Raw genomic sequence first — 23,320 nt, 5'->3', positions numbered from 1 at the left:
TAGAAAGCATTCCATCTGATATGAACATCTGTCTAGAATAAGTAACATAAATACAAAACACCTTGCTGCTAATTTTGTAAGGGAAGGCATGCTGAAAATATTGTTCACTACCCTCTGAATTAATAATGTTCCTAAATAGACAGTTATCTCAAATTTCTAGCCTTTGACATTAAAAAAAAACGGTGGAATTATTGTTTAATTCCATTTAACAAAAGCAGAGGATTATAGGAAAACAGTGAATTGAGCAAAATGACTTAGGATAAATTGTCTACAGCTTTCGTGTTCTTTTTTTCTTTTTCTTTTTGGGTCATTTATTTCTTTGTCAATTTGGCAGAGGTCCTCTTCTAAACTTTAATAAAAAGGTATAATTTCAGCTAATCCATCCCTGCTATTTTAGATGATATTACGTGTTATAGATAAAACTGCAATAGTATGCAGAGAGTTCCACTTCCTTTTTCAGAGTGAATGTGACTAAAAAAAGTGGTTTCCAAAAGATATAGTAGCCTCTGTTCTTGTTTCTTTAAAAATGGGCAGTGCCTATGAAAGTGTGATTAATGTGAAAAATATTGATCCCTAAAATTACCGAAAAACAGTCAGTAACTTAATTTAAAACATCAGCTGTGGCTATAATTACAAAAGTACAATAGATCGTTATGTCAATCATTACATCAAGTTGTTATAGTAACTTTTAAGTATCTCTGTCTTTGTGAACATTCCTCTTTTTTTTTAATTACGAAAATTATTTCTTAACATTTGAGCCTTTTCCTATTGACTTCATTTTGTTGAGAAAAAAATTAAAAAGTAATGCAATAGTTTTATTTCCCTGAAAAGAATTGCTAAATAGAACCAGTGACTAAACTCTGACCTTCTTGTACCTTTGTTTATTTTTTCACTTTAAACCTATCTGATTTCATTAATGTTACTAAACAGGATTGCAGGCTTCAGCCAATTAAGGTTGACATACTGAATACTGAAAAGGCTTGGATATTTATGTTTGTTTTTGGAACTTGGTTAAAATATAAAGGATTTCTCTGCATCATTGATGCTCTGGCAAGACAAAGCCAGTTCCTGATTATGAAAAGTTTGCTATCATACAACAGTTATAACAGATTGCTATTATAACTTATATAACTTACATAATTTATATAACAAACTGTTATATTACTTATAACAGTTTGCTATTATAACACTTTTTCCTCATCTAGATATTTGTCTTGCTGTATCCCAGGTGACATTTAGTATTTCTTTCATACAAAAAATGAAGTGTGAGTGGGCATGCGTTGTTGACTTTTTCTCAGTCATGTAAATCCCAACTTCTGCACTTAAATTATCTGCAAGGTTTACTTTGTTGTTCATGCTATACAATAATTTCTGCCTCCTCCTACCCCAGTGTCAAAGAAGGATTATTGGGTGAAACTAGAGCTTCTATGTTTAGGAGCCAATCCAGGAAGTATCTGAATTCTGCTGTGAATTCAGTATTGTTGAATTCTCAGTTTTTCTTTTCTAAATTAGCAGTTACACTGCTCATAGGATTTTAAATTCCGAAAAATCTGAAGACATACAGTATTTGTCTTGATAATACTTAAGATTTGGAAACTGACAGCTGCTTCGTCTGTAAAGTTGATATAGTTTTGGACACTCAGAAAATATGGAAATACTCCCTATTTCTTTCACATGCCTGAGAGACTGCCTATCTCCAATCATTTCTGCCTGTGCTGTACATCCTGGCAGAGTGGGTGTGCTCCAGGTCCCTTCTATTAAATGTGGTCATTTTATGAGACTTAAGGAAACATGTCTTTTCTGCCTGCCCCTCATCTCTGGAACAGCATTCCCCCAGAGATATGGATGACACCCTCTCTCCTTAGATTCCAAAACGTCTTAAGACCTGGCTGTGGTATCAGGCCTTGGGTTAATGTTGTGATTATTGTGTTAATGTTAATGTTGTTGTTGTTGTTATGGTTGTTTTACTCTAGACTGTCTGTGTTGTATGTTTTTTAACTGTTGTATTGCTTTTGGATTTTGTAAGCTGCCTGGAATCTACTAGAGTGGGTGGCTGTAACAAATTTAAGTAAAATAATAACAATAACAATAATGAAACACACTGACTTGGGTATTCTTTGGCTTTCTCAATTATCCAGCATGCATCAGCAGTAATGTCTTTTGTGAAGTCCTTGGTGTTCTCTGAGCCTGGTTGTTTTCTTGCAGACATTTCGTTGCCCGACTAGGCAACATCTTTCAGGGCTAGAAGGGAGTGAGGTTTGCTCTCTATTTATATACAGTATTGTAGCTTGCCCTGACAGTGTTGGTGGGGGTGTTGTTCTCTCCTTGGTAGTTCCTTAATTAGGCTGTTATTTACTGCTTGATTGTTCATCTGGTGTTAATCCTGGTGTTAACCTTTGCTGTCTGGGTGTTGATTGCTGGCAAGGATCATCCTTAATGACTTCTTTAAGATCGTTCCTCAGGTTTTCTACAAATGAGGTTCAGGACTTCAAAGCAATTCCTGATACTCTCCTTGAAAATGGTGGGTATATGCTTAAAACCATACTGTGGAAACTGGTTGGCTTTCTTCTTCTTCTTCTTTAGCTTACCCTGGAGCTTGCACATGAACAGCTCACGATCTGTTCCGTAGTCGGCACCTGGCCATGTCTTTGATATTATAACTGAGCTCCTCCATCTCCTTTAGCAATAATATAGTCAGTTTGATTTCTGTGTATTCCATCTGGTGATGGCCACATATACAGGCATCATTTTGGTTGTTTGAAGACAGTGTTAGCTATAAAGAAGTCATTGGAGTGGCAGAAATTGGTAAGTCATTCTTATATACTCCTGACATACATTCCTGGCATTCTCTACTCATCCCTCCCAGGAACACACATTCCTGCCATGAAGAGACAGCACTGTAGGACTTGGAGGGTGGGGGTTGCTCCTGGCCAACAGTAATCAAGTCCTAATCTTTTAGAAGCTTCCTGCCTCTTTTTCCATTCATTTTCCTCATTGAATAAGTTGTTTTCCTCTTTATCTCTTAACTCTGACTTCTCAACTTTAAAAGATCTGGAAACAAAAGAACTGAGCCATAATTGCCTCATACTGGGTAGCTCTAAAGAATTATCTTTTTAAAATTACAGCTCAAGGGCAATCATTTTTTTTAATTTAGAAATTACTGTCCAACTACCCCCCCTCCCTGCATGTTCTTCCAAGGAATATGGTATGGCAATTGAAGAGTCATATCTGAAGGGAAATCAGTCTCTTTTGTGTGCATATGTCATGCTGCATTTAATCAGTTCTTAACTGAAATTCTTGACGCTGTTGAATCGGTTATTTTTTTAAAAAAATCTTAAACAATATGCATAAAAACTGAAATGTGTGTTGGTGGGCATGTGAATGTGGATAAAAGATAAATGTGATACTTTTTAAAGAAATACTTTGCTATAATGTATTAATTTAATACATAAGATACTATTGTAGTCCATACTGTAAGTGGTTGTGTGTATAGAAAGGCCTGTTTTAATTCATCCAGCTTTTCAGTGAGTTTAAGGTAATGCACAACCCATGCTATTTCCATTTTCATAAGAACTGTGTCAGATAGGCTAGGCTACAAGATTTATCTCATTAGTTGTAGGCCAGAATCTAATCACTTTGAACACTTGCCCCCACCACCAAAAAAGAAATCAGCAAAGACATCTAAATAATAGAAACTGTGAATAAAACTAAATGTGCCATAGCTATCATTCTTACGTCTATATTGTTCATCTAGAGAAGAGAGACTTTGACTGCAGGCTAGGTTCACACAGTACGTTAAAATATACTAAAATGTAGTTGAATAGCTGGTGACTCAGTTTATCGTGGAAAGCCAGCCATTATCTTAGTCTGTTGTATGAATCAGGTCATCACATTAAGGTATAATGTGATCTGTTTCTTGGGGCTGTACCATGTTATGTTAACACAGAATGTGGATGTTCTTAGCCAAGGTTTAGTAAAGTTTAGCATTTGTATTAACACAGCTAAAGAGAAGAAATACTCAAGAGAGGCTTTGGATTCTCCCTGATCCTCTGTCTCATCTCCTGGAATTACTTATTCCATGCATTTCTTTTGTTTTTTTCTTTCACAGCTGATGAAAGAGGCAAGAACTGCAAAGCAAGAAGAAATGAGATATTTAAGAAAAACTATACAAACGTGTACACCCCACTTTGTATTTGAATATACACATATGTTTACCATTTTCCTATCTCTGTGCTTGTTCTTTTTCTACCTGATAATGCTCAGAAAGTGTATATGATATTTCTAAGCCAAAAGAATATAACTTAGTGTGTTCTCCATGTGTTTGTAGCTGTTCTTATCCCATGCCACCTCCAAGGAAGGAAGATGGGGTATCCTCTTCGTTTTCCCTGATCTTCCTTCCAATACAGTACAATGATGGACATAATCGCATTAAATGTCTTTACATCATCCATTCTTAACTGAGACTGATTAAAAGGCACATAAATAAAGTTCCTTTATTCAGCTCCTGTCATCCCAAACTAGTGGCAATTGATTTTTGTAGATGAGTCAAACAGCTGAAGTGTACAGGTAGACCTCACTTAATGACCATTCATTCAGCGACTGTTCAAAGTTACAGCGGTGTTGAACAAATGGTACCTATGCCTAGCCCCGGAAGTTACAGTGATTGCAGCGCCCTCACGGTCACATGATCAAAATTTGGTTGCTTGGCAACCTGCCCACACTTAGAACAACAGGGTCACTTCAGCTCCTCCACTCGCCTATCTCCCCCCCATCCCTACCCTTTTGGCCACCCTGCATTCTGCAGCCTCTGCCAGCCCTGGTGCCCCAGCTGACTTTCGCCATCTTCTTCCTCCACTACTGACAAGGTGCGCCTAGCCTAGTAGCTGCTGGCTGCACCAAGCCTTCTTCCCAAGGCCGTACACACCCTTCTCCAAATAGCGTTCAGCCTTCTCATGGTGCTTCAGAAGGCTTCTGAGGCCTTCCGAAAGCTCACAAGAAGGCGCACCTGCCCTTCTCCAAATCACGCACAGCCTTCTCATGACTTGGAGAAGTGCACATGCAACTTGGAGAAGGGCTGGCATGTCCTTGTGAGATTTTGTTTTGTTTTTTTTATAGTAAATTTTATTAAGTTTCAAGAGGAGAATAAAACTACAAAAAAACCCAAAATCTACAAAGAAAGAAAAAGAACTTAAAAGGTGCGAAAACACAAGAGAATTTTTTTTCAAATTTACAAAAGATGTGGCTACCACCTTTTAACAGCAAGGATATACAAAAATTTCCATAATCAATTTCTTACTCTATATTAAACCAAAACACCACATTGTTTCTAAAAATCATTCCACTTTAGCACATAATACAGATCACTAAATACAGCTGCTCATTCATTTATATTCATATAAACCTCCTAAACATCTTTCTCCCCTCCAAAAGATAACACATTTAATTATTCCCTTCCTACCACTATTCTGTACATTTACTATTTTGTACATTTCTGTCTAGTATAATAATCAAATCAAACAGCCCAACTGCCCCCCTCAAAGATTCCAGATTCTTTTCATGGCATTCCACCAGAAAGTCACTCTCACTCATGGCTTGCAGATCTTTCTCTCCCTTAAATTTCTCCAAGTCTCCTATCCAATCTTCATCCAGCATCTCGATAAAAATCCCAATCTCACTCTTAAAAGAAATCTTTCTATCGCTGTTGAATTCCTCAATTTCATCCACCACATCCCCAACCTGATGGCATATTTTAGATCTCATATTTTCCACAATGTCCTCAATATCTTGCATAAAAGCTTGATAGGAGTCAGAAGAAATCTGTTGAAAATCTTGGTGGAAGTCAGAAAGAATCTGTTTGAAATCCTCCATGTCTCACGCAGTAGATTATGGCACCCCCTAGGAGCTTAACCAGCGAAAGTCGAAGCTATGAAAACATTCCGGAGTATGTTTACATAAAGTAAGAGTCAGATAGCAGACAATTCTCAAGGGAAAGTGAAAACAGAAAGCTGCAGGTTCAAATCAGGCAATTCAACTTGTAGGAAAATGCTAATATCTTCAAATTTAATAGAAAAATAATAACAGGAAGACAATTGTTTACTCTCAATCCTCCTTTATATTTGGAAGGAAAATGAAATCCAAAACTTGAAAACTTAAAAAAATCCCAAACATAATGATAAGCACCAAGAGAACCAGCTTCTCCTCACTGTAGAAAGCCTCTCTTGGGGTACATATACTTAAAAAAAATACAAATTGGTGATTTAGAAATGGGGTGGCCTGTGTTAGTGTCCCTTTAAGGCTGCAGCGTGGCTTTGAAAGTAGTGATGTCCCCATCTCCCAGGTGGCTCTTACCAGTCAAACGCAAAACACTGTTTGTGATCTTCTGGCTGCAAGCAACTGTCTGGAAGACAGATCGGATGATTCCAGGTATTCTCCTTGATCCAGAGAACATTTCTGGGCTTCAGGAGAACCTGCCTGAGCCCTAAAAAAGTTGCTGCGTTGTCTGCTCCACCCGCTGAGCCTGCGGGCACAGCCATTCAGTCTGCCATCCCCACCAGAACCCCCCCTCTTGTGAGATTTTGGAAGGCCTCAGTAGCCTTGGGTAGTTGGATAGAAATAGACCATCATTGCTTTCAGGCTAGATGTTCAAAATTTAAATATATTAGTTGTGCATGGTTCATTTTTCATAAATATCCTTCTTTTTCCTTCCAGAAAATATCAACATAAACATTATCTATCAAGCAAAAGAAGCAGGACTGTGGCTTTTCTAGTATTCTGGGGAGGCTGGAGAACTTACGATGATGAATAATGTTTTAAAATAATTTATCTTGTCTGGTTTCCCTATTCTAGGATGATAGCTACATGGACTTCACGCAAGAGACTCAGAATCTTCCAAATAACTATTTTATATCAGGATTTCCTCAACCAGTGATATCCAAAGAGATTTTTCCCAAAATGCCATCCAGGAGTCCTGAAAGCAGGACACACAAAATCTATACAAAAAAAGCTAATGAAGAAATATCACAGTGTACAGAAGATTCTGTTGTGATAACAGATAAGGCAAATAACATTCAAAGAAGCTTGTTACCTACTTCTTGTTTATCCCCTATCGGAAGCCTACCTGAACCCTGCAAGGAAACATCTCAGGTATCAAAAGGTGTCTCGACCAGTGCATTAAGAAGTTCCATAAGTAGAAAATCCCTAAAAGAAATCCAGCAGGAGTATTCAAATCCAATGGTCCAAATTCCTGTAAGTATTTTTATAAATCTTGTTTGAATAAAGAGGATATATAAGATTCTGCATCTTTGCGTCTATTAATATCATTAGCTTTTTAGAAAGCATTACCAAGGGATAGAGCAAAGATCAATTATATGGAAGAGGAGGAAAACTGCCAGATTGATCCATAATACAAAAACAAATCAATTTTGAATCAAGTTCAGAAAAAAGGAGAAGATACATCCATGGTGAATAGGACTAATAATTAGGATCAAGAATGGTTAGCAATGTAAGTACATAGTCTCCCAGGTACACTAAATCTGGCTGGAGGATTGTTGTTGTTTATTCGTTTAGTCGCTTCCGACTCTTCGTGACTTCATGGACCAGCCCACGCCAGAGCTTCCTGTCGGTCGTCAACACTCCCAGCTCCCCCAGGGATGAGTCCATCACCTCGAGAATATCATCCATCCACCTTGCCCTTGGTCGGCCCCTCTTCCTTTTGCCCTCCACTCTCCCTAGCATCAGCATCTTCTCCAGGGTGTCCTGTCTTCTCATTATGTGGCCAAAGTATTTCAGTTTTGCTTTTAATATCATTCCCTCAAGTGAGCAGTCTGGCTTAATTTCCTGGAGGATGGACTGGTTTGATCTTCTTGCAGTCCAAGGCACTCTCAGAATTTCCTCCAACACCATAGTTCCAAAGCATCTATCTTCCTTCTCTCAGCCTTCCTTATGGTCCAGCTCTCGCAGCCATATGTTACTACGGGGAACACCATTGCTTTAACTATGCGGACCTTTGTTGTCAGTGTGATGTCTCTGCTCTTAACTATTTTATCAAGATTTGTCATTGCTCTTCTCCCAAGGATTAAGTGTCTTCTGATTTCCTGACTGCAGTCAGCATCTGCAGTAATCTTCGCACCTAGAAATACGAAGTCTTTCACTGCTTCTACATTTTCTCCCTCTATTTGCCAGTTCTCAATCAAGCTGGTTGCCATAATCTTGGTCTTTTTGAGGTTTAGCTGCAAGCCAGCTTTTGCACTTTCTTCTTTCACCTTCATCATAAGGCTCCTCAGTTCCTCTTCGCTTTCAGCCATCAAAGTGGTATCATCTGCATATCTGAGATTGTTAATGTTTCTTCCAGCGATTTTAACTCCAGCCTTGGATTCCTCAAGCCCAGCATGTTGCATGATGTGTTCTGTGTACAAGTTGAATAGGTAGGGTGAGAGTATACAGCCCTGCCGTACTCCTTTCCCAATCTGAAACCAGTCCGTGGTCTGTTCTCACCGTTGCTACTTGGTCGTTATACAGATTCCTCAGGAGGCAGACAAGATGACTTGGTATCCCCATACCTCTAAGAACTTGCCACAATTTGTGATGGTCCACACAGTCAAAGGCTTTAGAATAGTCAATAAAACAGATGTTTTTCTGAAACTCCCTGGCCTTTTCCATTATCCATCGGATATTGGCAATTTGGTCCCTAGTTCCTCTGCCTTTTCTAAACCCAGCTTGTACATCTGGCAATTCTTGCTCCATGAATTGCTGAAGTCTACCTTGCAGGATCTTGAGCATTACCTTACTGGCATGTGAAATGAGTGCCACTGTTCGATAGTTTGAACATTCTTTAGTGTTTCCCTTTTTTGGTATGGGGATATAAGTTGATTTTTTCCAATCTGATGGCCATTCTTGTGTTTTCCAAATTTGCTGGCATATAGCATGCATTACCTTGACAGCATCATCTTGCAAGATTTTGAACAGTTCAGCTGGGATGCCGTCGTCTCCTGCTGCCTTGTTATTAGCAATGCTTCTTAAGGCCCACTCAACCTCACTCTTCAGGATGTCTGGCTCTAGCTCACTGACCACACCGTCAAAGCTATCCCTGATATTGTTATCCTTCCTATACAGGTCTTCTGCATATTCTTCCCACCTTTTCTTGATCTCTCCTTCTTCTGTTAGGTCCTTGCCATCTTTGTTTTTGATCATACCCATTTTGGCCTGGAGGCTGGAGGATAAATGTAAGTAAATAGACCTTAGATTGCAAATACAATGTTTTTTATGCAAAGAGAGCAAATATCAAGACTTTTTTTAAGGAAAGCAAACTCCTACATTGTTTATTTGCCAGGGTTTGTCAGTCCGTATGCCAGGACTTGTCAGGGGTTGACAAAGGCTTATTTGGTATAATGAAACATTTTCTACAAAAACAACCTATTTCCAATCTGTCCAATTGTAATTTGGCATTTCTTGGACTAATTACTGAAAGAAGAGGGTAGATCTACATAAAGTTTCTAGTGGCTGGAGGAAAAAAAGTTTATTTGAACAATTGCAGATGCAAAAGAACTTGCTCATTTCTAAGATGAAAGGTGTTTCCATATTTGTATCCTGCTCAATGGATTTCCCTTGGCTATCAGGTTAGCTGTAATATAAATAAGAGATGGAAAAGATTGAACTTTAGTGTGTAGAACATTCCTCCTCATACTTCTGCAATACTTGGTTTATTTTCTTAACTGAGGTCAACATTTACCTTTAGCACTACCCTAAAGGCATATGGAAGGTGAATAGTTACATGCCACAGTAAAGTTCCCTTGGAAGAGATTTTGCAAACATGAGGGAAAAGCTATTTGTTTTCTGACTGAATGCAACATTTTTGGGTTAAGAAGAAGTTTTTTTCCAGTTGTTAGATTAGTAGTAGGCATGGAATTTGACTGACTGACTGCCTCTCTGGAGTACCCTGACTTTGTTTTTGTGCTTGTATCTCTTGGGGCTGACTGCCCTGCAAGGATTATCACATGTAGTTCGGATAAGCCAGTAGGGGCTGGAAATGAGTGACTATCTGCTGCAATGCAAATTTAACACACCACATGCAATAAAAATAGGCAAGTTAATTCAGCTGTTCACTCATGGCATTTTTTTTTTCTCATGGGGCTGTCAGGAATGAATAGCATTTTCAAGCAAATTCTACTTGTTAATAATGTATACAAAGGAGTGAGCAAAATACGCAGCACCATAGATTGCTGTCCTTTACGTGAAATGTTTAAACCTCCGTTTAAATGTTTTTCCTTTTGAGCAAAAGAAAGAGGAAAAACTCCCTTGAGTGGGTTAAACCCGCCCCTTTCTCATTAGCTTTCACAAGCCTTTCCCTAGTATGTTATGATGGGCAGCTGCTTAGACTTCTCAAATAGGGAAAGCGCTTACTGGTGTGGATAATCCCCAGGGTCTGGTTCAGTTTCTGCTCTTTTGTCCTTATTTTTCAAGTTGGTGTTTAATTCATCTTCCAATTGCTATCAAACTGGATTTCTTTGGGAAAAAAGAGAGAGAATTAAGTTTCATTATAAATGGCAATAGTTCACTCATCTAAGCAGGGTTATTGTAGTTTTAAAGGCAAATTTCTGAAATTGGTGCATTACCAATTCAGGTTCAGTTTGAAGGAGAGGAAAATTGACAGAATTTCAATAGCAATCTGTGGGTGAACTCCTAAGATCATTCATCTCTGCACTTCATAGCGTCGCTGAAGCCAGCCCCCAAAAAATAATAAATGAAGTGATTGAAGGTAACAGTAAGATAGTGTCATACTCCAAATCCCCAAGCCATCCTGTGGGGTTGTACTCATGTCCATCAAATTAATTCTTCTCCTGGTTTTATTCCCCACCGTATATTTTACTTACTGCTGCCATGAACAACTTAGTTCACCATTTTATGCTTTTCTTATTAGATTTCCCCCTCTCAAGTGATATGTTAACGAGTCTGCAATGAATAGGAAGTTTACAGGGTTTTTAAATGGTTTGTGTTCTGAGAATATTCGCTCTGAGCTGTCAGATTTTTATGATATCTTTTGGACAGTTAAACATTTTCCTGTCTAGAATATAGAGTATTATTGTAATAGCTCCTGACTTTCCTGTCCCATTTCTACCTGGCTATATCTTTGGATGCAGAGAAGTCAAGGCACTGAAGTTTTGATTCTATAGGTATCCCAGATAGAGGCCCAACTTTGTCAGTCATCCCTGTTCCTTTCTAGATCCATGTTTACTCCTTGTTTTGAGTCTTTAACAGATATTCACATTCCCTATTGAAGTCCATGTGGTCATGGTCTTGACAGCTAACAATGTTTATTTTCTATTTATTTTGGAAAATGAACATGCCTTCCATTCCTTTAATGGTTCTAGGCAGTTCCACAAAAATACAATGAAAACGTTTTTAAAAACATGAAATATAAAACAGTAAAAATAAAAAAAACGTGAAAATTGTGAAACAAGTTCTGGATAAATAAGTATGTTTCTGTATTATCCTAAATTATAATAAGAAGGAGGTTGCTTCGATCCTAGTAACAGTTTGTTCCATAATCTGGTCCTTACCATGGAGAAAGCAGGAATTCACAGTAATGTTCTGCAACTGCAGTGTTCTTTTTGTGAGCTTTCCATAGGCAAACTACTTGACCAGATTTGGACCAATTGTGGGATTAGAATGACCTCTAGTACTTTTTTGCAGAAATCAGTATCCAAGGAAAGCTTCTCCTGCGAAGCAGTTTACTGTTGGTTAGGAATCTCTTTTGAGAATGAGCTGAACCTATCCAAATATAGGTTGATCTGTTACAGCTTCAAATTATTACAGTGGACTGGATCAAAGCAGTTTGGAAGCAACGAGTTTTAAGCCAAAAAACCTAAGTCCTTCTAGCATGGATGGTTTTTGAGACCTCAGAAGCTGGTGATGAGCCTGCTAGTAATTATTAGTATATTAACATTCTTTTTAAAAAAGAGAAATAATTCTTTTATTCATAAAAGTTCCCTGGTTGCCTGGAGGATTGACCAGACAGTTGCAATTTACAAGCATGTTATAGCTCCTCTACTTTCTCCCTCCTCTTTCAGTACTAGAGGAAAGGGTGATGCATATTTAACTGTTTCCTGATGGAGTTTTTAAAGGTTAATAAAAGAACTCCAGGCAGCTAACAGCAATCTTGTAGAGTAGAAGCGTGAACCAAAAAAAGGAACTTGCACATTAAGCTTAATTACGTTCAGAAATAAATTCAGTCTTCACAGTGTAGTTAGATGAAGAAAAATAGAGATAGCTTACTTTTATTCAGTAGATCTGGATACAAGTAGATTCATGGTAGAAAGTGTTTAATCATCACTGGTTCTTTGTAGCAGAGGATGGTTGGGTGAGGGCTGCATTCCTGCTGCAGCTCCTGCTTGCATGTCTGCCCATGAGGTAATGGAGATTGTTAATGCCCAAGCCCAAGAAGAAGGAGGAAGTGGAAATCAGGTGATCCATTGACATCGCACAAGCACAATAGAGATGCAATTTGCTAGAGCGACCCCCATATACTTATGAGACAATGCTGAGTTGATCCCTGATAATTCTAACATTTCCATCATTGGCTTTTGTGTCAAAGCACATATGCAATAAGACCTTAAAAAGAACTCCTCCTAATACTCTCCCACATATGATTGGCAAAAATGCTCAAACAACTCTTAATAAAATCTATTTGCTCACTACTTAGTAAACTTTAAAGACTTGCAGGCTTGCAATGTTTTATTCATGTTTTAATAGACTTCTCTATTATTAAGTTCAAATATTTTTAATTAAGAAAGAAGTGCAGTCCTCTGGGTAATATTGCAACCAAGTAGATAGCTGGTAATTAAACTTTTCTGCACATGTAACTAAATTTAAACAGTTCTGAATAAATCATTTGAACCTGGGAGAATGCAAATGTCATTATGTGCATCTCTAAACTGGAAAAAATTATCTTTGATAATAGGTTTTGTCAATCTGTTGAATGTTTAAGATCTTAATAAAATGCTTCTTATCATAAAGAAAGGATAGAAAGAGAGAAAGAAGATAAGCTTTTAATTGTCAGCTGAAGTATTGCATTCAGAAGAACCATGAATGCCATGTGGAATTACATTTTGCATTAAATGTCCCACTGAAAATAAAAAATGGACTTCAGTTTAAGTAATTTTTTAAAAAAAATTCCAATTTCTGTTTGGCTGTCACAAATGATGCAAATATAAACCAGGATTAGAAAAGAAAAAAAATGATCAAAACTCTTGTTTGTAGGTACCATTTCTAGGAGATAGACCATTTCAGAAATTGAAGAAAGTTCCTAAAAAAATATTATCAGATTACAGTCCAAAATCTGGGTGGGGCAAGAGTTTCTATTCCTGGAAAAGAAGCTGCTTTGTTTCTTCTAGCCAAGGCCTCAGCATTCCATTTCCCTGTTCACAGTTGCTCTATATACTTTCATACAGGCATTAAAATGTTTAAAAGATCTGCTCAAATTCTGTCCTCCAAAAGCACATAGCTACAGTGTAACTGAGCAATGTAAGGCTGATACACAATACCGCATTTCCTGGAATAATTCTGTTTTATTTGTTTGTTTTTGCACTTCCTTCCTACCTACTTCCTTCCTCGTATTCATAATTTTGTTTTGGTTTGTTTTGTTTTTGCACTTCCTTCCTACCTACTTCCTTCCTCGTATTCATAATTTTGTTTTGGTTTGTTTTTGCACTTCCTTCCTACCTACTTCCTTCCTCGTATTCATAATTTTGTTTTGTTTTGTTTTGTTTTTGCACTTCCTTCCTACCTACTTCCTTCCTCGTATTCATTACTGATTTTCATATCAAGCCTACACATTAGCTGGATAGAATTGCTCCTTCCTTGGGCTTAAAAGTGAATTGTTTCCTGTGAAAAGATGAGATGAAACAGAAAAGCACACTATATGCATTAGGTCTCTGCTTGTGATATACTACTTAGATCTGAATTGCATATTTGGTAGCCAAAAAGGGATGCAGTTTGTTTCCTTCTGTAGCATGGGATTACTCTGAGCATCTTTGAGAGTTTGGGAAACCATGATAGATCTCTGTCTATACCCATCTTCATACAGTGTGGAATGCCTGCCTCAAAAATGTTTCCTATGTGGGGGCAGTTTCTCATAGCCCACCAGTTAAAGAATGTCACCTTGGAAAGCAGACCCTTCCACGACAAGGCAGATACCCTAGTGTTTAACTTAGCTGACCGCTCTTACCGCCTCAACAATATATGAAAAGCCTTGAGTGGAAGGAATGATGGTCCATGATAAATTTGACTAGTCAAAGTCTGAGTCCATGTTTTATAGAAACTGACAGTCAGAAGTTCAGATTTTGGAAAGATGAATACTTTTCCAAAACACTTGATTGTAGACATTTTACAGAGAGAGGATTCATGCAAATCTAGGTGTTCTAGAACAGAAATATTGCATTAGAGAAATCTGCAAATCTTTAAAGTCAATTCCACTTGCCTGGCTTTACAAATCCATGACACAATGACTTTTGGGTCACTTCAAATTAACACCAGAGGGTATACTACCCAACCTATAATAGCACATTTCTCTATTCTTTCAATGCATTATTTTCATTGTATTATTTAAATTTCAATATTGTGGTTAAACATATTCAGAGTACGTTGTTATTTATGAACAAAGAGGCTCACTGTATGAGCTCACATTTGGATTCCTAAAGAACAGAGCATATGTGAGGAATTTCTGAGTTCTTTGCCATCCCCCCCACCAGTTCCTTCAACCTACTCCTTTTTAAAGATATAAAGCAACCCCATTATTGGCTCTAAATCTATACACATCAAAAAATGCTGCCATTCATGTGTGGAATGGTGTGCTTTGTAGTGCTGGAGAGGAAACAAAGAAGGCTTTTATTCAAATAGCTTTCATAAATTATCTATTTGAATTGCCAAAAGCATGTCACTGAAAACTGAGAATGGCCTCATACACACCTATTAAAAAAAGTAAAGTGATATTTTTGAAGATAAAATACCATTTTCTTAAAAAGAAACTGCCCCTTTTTGAGTTCCAAAACAGCAGTTGCTATATTCTCATTTAAACAGCAATGTGAACAGTACAGAACTTAGCTGATATTAGTGTGGTACTATTAAATTTGGAAGAAAGTAGTGTTTTCTCATCTTTTGTACTGGTAACTCCTGCCTTTAAAACACAGACCCTGCTACTGTATGTATTTCCGATAGATTTGCAAACTCAAAAAGGGAAAGCTTTAAATTAACTGCCAGGCCCTTAACAACAGTGCCCAACCAAGGAAACAAGATTCACCCAGTCTCTTTAACCAGGTTTAAAGATAGGACGAAGGGGTTCGATGATAGAAAACAGCAAGCATTTGTATTTTTTTTAAATAAAAAGAGCAGAATCTAAGAATTCTGCTAGGTCAGACAAACAATTGAATATCCTGTTTCCCCAAGCGGATATAAGCCAGCCACAAGCAGGACATGAATATAATAATCTGATCCCATTTTTGCTCTCGCAGCTGGTAATTCAGTGTATATTGCCTCTGAGCTCACAGCTTACAAAATAAAACAAAAAACCTACTGGACTGCTACAGTAGAAACCTCTGATTACCTTTGGGAGCCAGGGGCTTGTAATTGGCTCGCCATTGTTATCAGATGAAATCCTAGACAATGTGAGCCAACCGCCTTTTCAAAGGATTTTAAACTACGGTTGTTTCTGAATAAGTACTAGGGCATGGGAGTATATGGATAAAATAACTTTGACTCCAGATTTCAGGATGCGGGAGAGGAGTTTCAACCTTTTCCTATTTGCAGTTTCTCCACTTTGAATTGTCCTGTGCAGCTCATGTTATTCTTCTGGGCCTTAGATCTATATTCTGTATATTCTGAACCCCATGAAAGGAAAATCAGCTTTGTGAGTCTCATTTAGAATAAAGACCTTGAGGGCAAGGGATTAGTTAAATATGCCCTTCACTGTTTTGACTGGTTTTCCCCCAGATTTCTGACTCTCAAGGCCACTTTCCTTTAAATGAAGACATGCCGAGGTTGTCTTCCACGCAGTTGAACGCTGGGTATTTTTAACTCTCGGGTATCTTGAATCACATAAAGTAAGCCATCTCTTTCTAGAATGTTGTTCTCTTTTCTTCACAATAAGGCAGAGTTATAATTTTTTACTGAAATGTGTGTGTTATTCTTTACTTTTCTTAATAAACACTTTAAATGTTTTGAGCAGAGGGTATTATTTTATTTTGTTTTTCCTAGATGACAGATTGGGACATATATCTTGTTTTAGTTTCTTTTTTTTTCTTCAAAATATTATAGTGGGGGTAAATAAGTTTGGGAATCTGTTGACGAGAAGAAAAATCTTTAGGCAATCTTTAGGCGAGCAGAGATAGATTTTTTACTTTCTGTAAGCTAGGCAAAAGGTTATTTATCAATGATATCAAATACGATTAATATCCCACCAAAGCCTTGGAAAAGCTGCAGCAATGTTGAGATTTAATCTGTATATGATGGAGTTAATTCTCTGTAGCAGCATCTGTCCTCTTTTGCAAGGTTCCCTCCAAGATCTGGATGGCCCCCACTCTGCTCTTGTTTAGAAGAACTGTGAGAACGTGGCTCTTCACCCAGGCCTTTGGCGAGGGAGAGCAAGACCCCTCGCTTCGTTCCATCTGATCTGTTGCTCTTGCCACTCTTGATGCCACCTGCTTTAAACTTATTAGAGCGTTTATCTCTTAATCCAGCTTAGTCCAATATCTTTTCACCTATATACATCCTCTCCTTTTAGAGGAACTTCTTCAGAAGGTGTGTAGAATCATCTAAAGAGCATCCTAGAGGAAGTTTATAGCATTTACAATCAACCTTCAAGTCTACCTGCAGTGCTTAGAAGGTGGGGCACTTCTTGACGTTGGTTCCATTCTTATCTGAGCAAGCAATTCCTGTTGATAGTTATGGCAGAGTAATTAAGCCTGTGGTTGCTCCAGTGTGGAGAACTATAGAGTTTGGTCCTCTTCTTCCAGGCTATTCAACATCTATATGAAACTGCTTGGAAGTTTCACCTACAGATTTGGAGTGAGGTGTCTTCAGTATAGTGATGTTATTTGATTGTACATCACCAGCCTGGGCTGGGCCAGTGATGCTTTAAAAGCTTTTAACTGCTTCTGAAGACTATAAAGGACTGAATTAAAATAAAAGTAGCAAGATGGAAGTGCTCTTCATCTATTAACAATTGGCTTCTGGAAACTTTAGTCCCAGTGATTATTCCAGATGGGTTTGCACATCCCCAAAGGGATTGATTTGTGCCTTAAGGATCCACCTGGACCCACAACATCTGTTTGAAGGAGCAGATGCAGGCCATGGCCAGGGGGATTTGCCCAGTACACCAGTTACAGCCCAATGTACTGTATATTTTTATATACCTTTTTATATTCCCATTTTTTAAATATAATATTTATTTATTTTTCACTTTTCTATCACCGCCCAACTCCCCCCAAAAAGGGGACTCTGGGCGGTTTACAATAAAATCTGCAGTTCAAACCATGAAAGATATCAATTACATTGTAAACAACCAATATAAATAGAGAATAAAATAGATATAAAATACAAGTGGTGAAAGATCTTATTCATTGGGGAGGGCTCTATGGCACCAGCCACCACCAGGAAGAACTATTGCCCTTCCCACCCCAAGCAAGGTGGCAGAACCAGGTCTTCAGATTCTTCTGGAAGGCCAGGAGCAAAGGGGCCTGCCTCACTCCGGGGGCAGAATATTCCAGAGGGCGGGCAAATACAAATGCAAATACAAATTACAAATACAATATATTTGTAATATGTATGATGTGCTGCCATATGATAAATAAATAAATAATTAAGCTCTACTGGGATAGAGAGACCTTGGCATTGGTAGCTCATTGGTAGACTACCACACAGTTGGACTATAGCAAAGGGGCTACCCTTGAAGACAACTCAGAAGCTGTAGCTGGTTTAGAAGGCAGCAGTTAGACCTAGTCAAGGAAATCTATTTTAAGTTGCGCTATGCTCATCTTGCAGTCACTGCACTAGCTAGTCTTTTGGGCTCAGTTCCAAGTGCTGGATATTAACTATAAATCTCTGTATCACATAGTATCTAGTTACATCAGAGCCTGCCTAGCTAACTCTTCCCATCCCATTCAATCAACAGTGGAGACCTTGCTGAAGGCGGCACCCCCACGTGAAGAATGCGGAACAGACTTTTCTCACAGTAGTCTCTGGACTGTGGAACATACTGCCTATGTGTTGCATAACCCATACCCTGAAAAAAATTTGGAAGGCATTAAAGAGCATCCTTTTCCAGCAGGCTTTTGATCAGAGTTTAAGATTTCAAGCAGCAATCTAGTTTTCCATCTGTTTATCAGGTTTTTGTTTTTAAAGGTTTTTTAATGCCTTGTACATTGCTCCAGTCTCTGGAGTAAAGCAGATGAATAAATAAATAAATAATCAGCAGTTTATGGATATTGATAATTTTTGAGTCAAACCATTGGTCTGGCAGATATGAACCAATAGTCCACTGTTAGGTTGTTTTTTTTAAACAATCTCAGATGGAAGCCTTTTCCAGCCATATCCCAACCAGGCGTTATGCATTATGCATAAAATACATCTTCTTTATCTAAGCTGTGGGACTTCTCTTTGCTGTTCCAGAGAAATAATAATGAAGTATTGGAATTAGTATGAAAATTATGTAGATCCACCTTGTAACAGATGCTCTAGTTTTGTGGAATTCATTGGATTATGATTATTGAATCTTTCAGTGTTCATAGGATAGCTTACTTAAATTAGTTTTAATTTTGCTCTCCTTTTATACAGTACAGTACTAATCATAGCTTCTTAATGCTTTTTTCACTTTCATAAAACTATAGAACCGAGAGCTAAGCTTTTGAAACCCAGGGTGTTGTGCATAACTATGCAGGTTTTATTCAGTTTCCTTTCTGTTGAGATAAAGTAACAATTACTAGCCACAGTTTGCAGCAGGTGTATCTATTCATTAATCCCTAGTCTTTCAAATTATATTTTCACTATTATAGAAAGACATATACATGTTCTTCATATGTATCTGTACAATTTCCATGTTTAATTTCAATGTAATTCATAGGAATACAATTGGAAAGATTACCAACCAAGCAACATGACCATGTCTGAAATGCAGATGTTGGCTAGCATGAAAAGGCAGCAAAATGAAGAGTTGGAATATAATGGACCTTCACATGGGTTGAGCGCATCTCAGATCAATAATTGTAATATTAGCATCAGTACAAGCAGTGATGACACAAACACCTGGAATTCATGTCTCCCAGCAGTGAGTTTGAATTTGTACCTTCCTCATTGTTTAAATAAGTGCCCTAGCTAAGCCTCCAGTTATACTGAACTCATTTAAAGGATTGTCATTTGTTGGCATTTTTTTTTCTAAATGCTACAAGGCCTGAAAAAATATAAATACCAGGATTGCTAAGTGATGTACATTTACAGTGTATTCACTTGGATGAACACTCTAGCAAGTGTTAGTAAGAGAAGAAAACAAAACAGTAGCATCTAGGATGCTTTGTTTGATTGTTTTTGGAAGGTTTGATATGACCCTATAATACAAGACAAGGTTCATTCTCTTTTCCACTCATGTCAATGTACTGGAAGTTTCAGTTGATAGATCATGTTATATTCTGTGTCTTTATCTGTTCAGATTTGTTCTCTATAAATCCACAAAATTTGACAGTCACCTGTCATTTTCCTACAGTTTCTTCTTTTAATGCTGAACCTCATATTCCAATACAAAATGTTTCTAAAAGCTGATGTCAAGATTTGGCACAGACCATGCAACCATCCAAATGTGGGTTCATAGCTGAAATTATAATGCTTCCAATGCACAACAACTAGCAATAGTCCAGTAGTACAACAAAAAGAGAGAACCGTTATTTACAATAAACAATCAGCAAGTGTACAAAACTACATAACATTGATAGAACAGTGCTCAGTCATGTTGGTATCATCACTATCTGCTGCCTTGTTTTCCTTGCACCTACACAGAACTTGGCTACTCTACATGTAATAGAATGTTTCATTTCAGAAATAGAAATTAAGCCTAGAGCTCATCCTTTTGCCTGTATATCGGTGCAGAGAGATATATAGATCCCTGTAGAAAGTATTGTATAATAGTACATGCTGTATTATTTCAATCTCCCAGATTTACGTGGTCAAGAGCACTCAGCTAACATAATTTTAGAATATCCAATAGATGTAAAGAACTCTACCAAAACCCTACATGACATTTATTTCAGTTCATTTGTTGTTTTCAAACTCAATAGTTGATCATCTGTCAGAGCTAAGAGTAATAAACCACTTGGGAAAACTGGGTCTTAAACCAGGAACTTTGTCTGTTTCCAAGGCTCACTTGAATGTTAGACATCCTAGCCTTAAGTCTGAGTGAGGCGTTAGATATGCCCTTAGGGGCAGCAAGAATGGACTTCAAGAATTTGGTTTGCGCTATCTCTATTGTGTTCTTCTTTGTCTAAATTTCCACACAGGCAACCATATAGAGAGCCAGTTTGGTCTGGTGGTTAAAGTGCTAGGCTAGAAACCAGGTGACTGAGAGTTCTAGTCCCGCGTTAGGCATGAAAGCCAGCTGGGTGACTTTGAGCCAGTCCCTCTCTCTCAGCCCAGCTCACCTCACAGGGTTGCTGTTGTGGGGAAAATAGGACAAAGAAGAAGTATTAGGTGTGTTCGCCATCTTGAGTTATTTATAAAAATAATAAAAGTGGGATAAAAATTAAATAAATACAATAAATACAATATTTGGAGCCGAGGTTTGGTCTCAAGAAGCATTAAAGCAGTTGCTATTAGTTCTTGTCCTTTTGTATGAATGAATGAATGAATCTTCTAGTAGCCATTGAAGATTTAATGCCAACTGGGTAACATATTCATAGTGTGTTTTTCAAATCTCCATGGAATGGAACACTACTCCCAGATATTTAAAAGGATGGACCTACTCTACTCTACTCTACTCTACTCTACTCTGTTCTGCTCAATGACCCTTGCACTTTTTCATTTTTTAACAAATACTTGAATCTTTGATTTTTGGAAATTTATAACCAGCTTGTTCTTCTTGCAGTACTGGATTGTAGGTCTTACTGCTCTTCTGAGTACAGTGGAGATACATGAAATGATGGCTAGTTGCATCATCTGTGTACAAAAGTATGGGGATATTACATCTTACCATTTTGGGAGCATGAAAAGCTTGGTTGGCTAAATTTTTGCTGTGGAGTTAATGTAAAATTTAAACAAGGTAGGGCCACAATACATCCTTGCCTCGCCTCTCTCTGTATACAATGTTTACCATTTCTTAGAGCAACCCTTCTAGTGTGAGGTTTCAGCCCACGTCTGACTCTGAAAATGAAACTTACCCGGAATCAGAGGGAGAAACCAAAACTGATCAGGAGAGGCTTGAAAAAGCTGAACCAGGAAGTGACTCAGCAGAGTGGGAGAAATGGCAAACAGGGATTGGACAGACTCCGGTGGGGGATTTGAACTCTTCAATCAGCGCACGAGACAGGAGAGCTGAGAAGCACACGAACCAGAAAGCAGCCCAATTGGCTGCTGGGGAGAAAAGGCGCAGAAGGGATCAGCATAAAAGGCAGACGCGTGAAGAGCAAGCTGCTGGAGACAACCGATCCTTCGAGCTCACAGCCCTTGCAGAAGAGTCCTTACCTGTGTCGGAAGCCTCGCTTGTAGCCAGATTGGAGTCAGCACCAGCATCTTGTACCTCTGAAGATTTGACTTCTGCACAAGCCACTTCAGAGGATCCTCCTCCTGCCATTCTGGCTGAACAGTCTTGCATCTAGTTCAGGACCTTGTCGCCGCATTCCAACGCGAATCAGGTGTGCACCCAGCTCTGCTCCTAGCACCCAGCCATGCCTAGGATCTCCAGTTCAGTCCAGTCTTGCTTCCAAGCTCCAGTCTTGCCCAGGATCTCCAGTCCAGTCCAGCCTCGTTCCAAGCCCTCAGCCTTGTCTAGAATCTGGAGTCCAGTCCAGTCTTGCTCCAAGTCCTCAGCCTCACCTAGGAACTCCAGTCCAATCCAGCCTTGTTTCTGCAGTCTTGCATCGAGTCTCCAGTCCAGTCCAGCCTTGCTTCCAGTTCTCAGCCTTGGCTAGTATATCCAGTCAAGCCCAGCCTAGCCTCCAGAGCCAAGCCTTGTCCAGCGGTTCCAATTCAGTCTCACCTCACCTCCGTGTGTCAGCCTGGTCCTATCTACGTGCCAGATCACGGATCCTTGCCTCCAGTTCCTGCCTTGCCACGCACTCTAGCTTCACCAAGAGAGTTAGACAAATGCTGTTCTGCCACAGTCTGATCCTGCAGCCATGCCTGTTCATCCATCATTGCCTGTGTGGTCTTGATTAGAACTATCTTGCTTTATCATTCACCAGAACTCTATTACTGTAATTAGTTGTTTTAAATAAAGAGTTTTGATAATAACTCTGTCTGGCTGCCTCATAGTCTGAACAGGACATCTAGGGTGCATCTCACCTTAAAGAGGTATTGAAGTACAGCTTTTGAATCAGGAAAAGAAGATACCTGTTGATGAATGTATTTTTTTAGCTTTTCCTGTAATATTCTGAATGTAAAGTCAAAAGCAAACTTTAAATCAAGGAAAGCCTAAGGCAGACTCCACTTTATGCCTCTGGTTCTTTATTAAGTGGTACAGTACAAAAGTGTGATCTTGGTTGAATATGCCTCTTTAAATCCCACTTGTTTGTCTCCAATTATACCTTTAAGCGCTAGCCAGTCTTGGAGCCTTTAGTTTAAGTGTTTAGCACATTTGCTTATTATACTCAAAAGGCTGATAGGTCTATAATGAGTCACATCTCTTTTATTATCCCCAGTCCTTGAGGATATGTCCTATTTGATTGATGAAGGTGAATCAAGATGTATCCACCAAGCTAAGTTCATTTTAATTATTTCAGCTAGGACAAAATCACTACCCAGTGACTCAGAGAGAGCAGGTGGTGGCCATCTTTGTCTTGCTTCATGTTGGGATCTGCCTGTAAGGCTCTGAAATGCTCTTTCCATGCTTGTACAGAAACCTGACTGACCAGACTCTTTGGGGTCTTACCAGGGAAGAATCCCTTTTCTTGGGTGCCTGACCAGACAACAATCAAGTTTTTGTTGGCTTTATTCTTCTCCTTCAGAAGAGACTTGTATTGTTTTTTTCCTAGGATTCAACAACACTTTGTGTAGAGTTTCTAAGGGGTTCTTTTGAAAACTATAGATACAGCTTTAAATTTCCTTTTGAGCTCCACGTATTCTTGACCAAACC

At 38.5% G+C, this 23,320-nt stretch overlaps 1 protein-coding gene across 1 annotated transcript in view; it reads left to right on the top strand.

Moving 5' to 3' along the window:
- CFAP20DC (CFAP20 domain containing) overlaps positions 1-23,320 on the top strand; it is a 213,288-nt gene that overhangs the window by 130,610 nt on the left and 59,358 nt on the right. The window contains exons 12-13 of the mRNA XM_063291508.1: positions 6,847-7,245; positions 19,109-19,312. Coding sequence (XP_063147578.1) covers positions 6,847-7,245; positions 19,109-19,312 — 603 coding nt within the window. The remainder of the gene's footprint in view (positions 1-6,846; positions 7,246-19,108; positions 19,313-23,320) is intronic.

Source organism: Candoia aspera, chromosome 2 (genome assembly GCF_035149785.1).
Source record: "Candoia aspera isolate rCanAsp1 chromosome 2, rCanAsp1.hap2, whole genome shotgun sequence".
In the NCBI taxonomy this organism is placed as follows: Eukaryota; Metazoa; Chordata; class Lepidosauria; order Squamata; family Boidae; genus Candoia; species Candoia aspera.
This window is presented reverse-complemented; position numbering and strand designations above follow the sequence as displayed.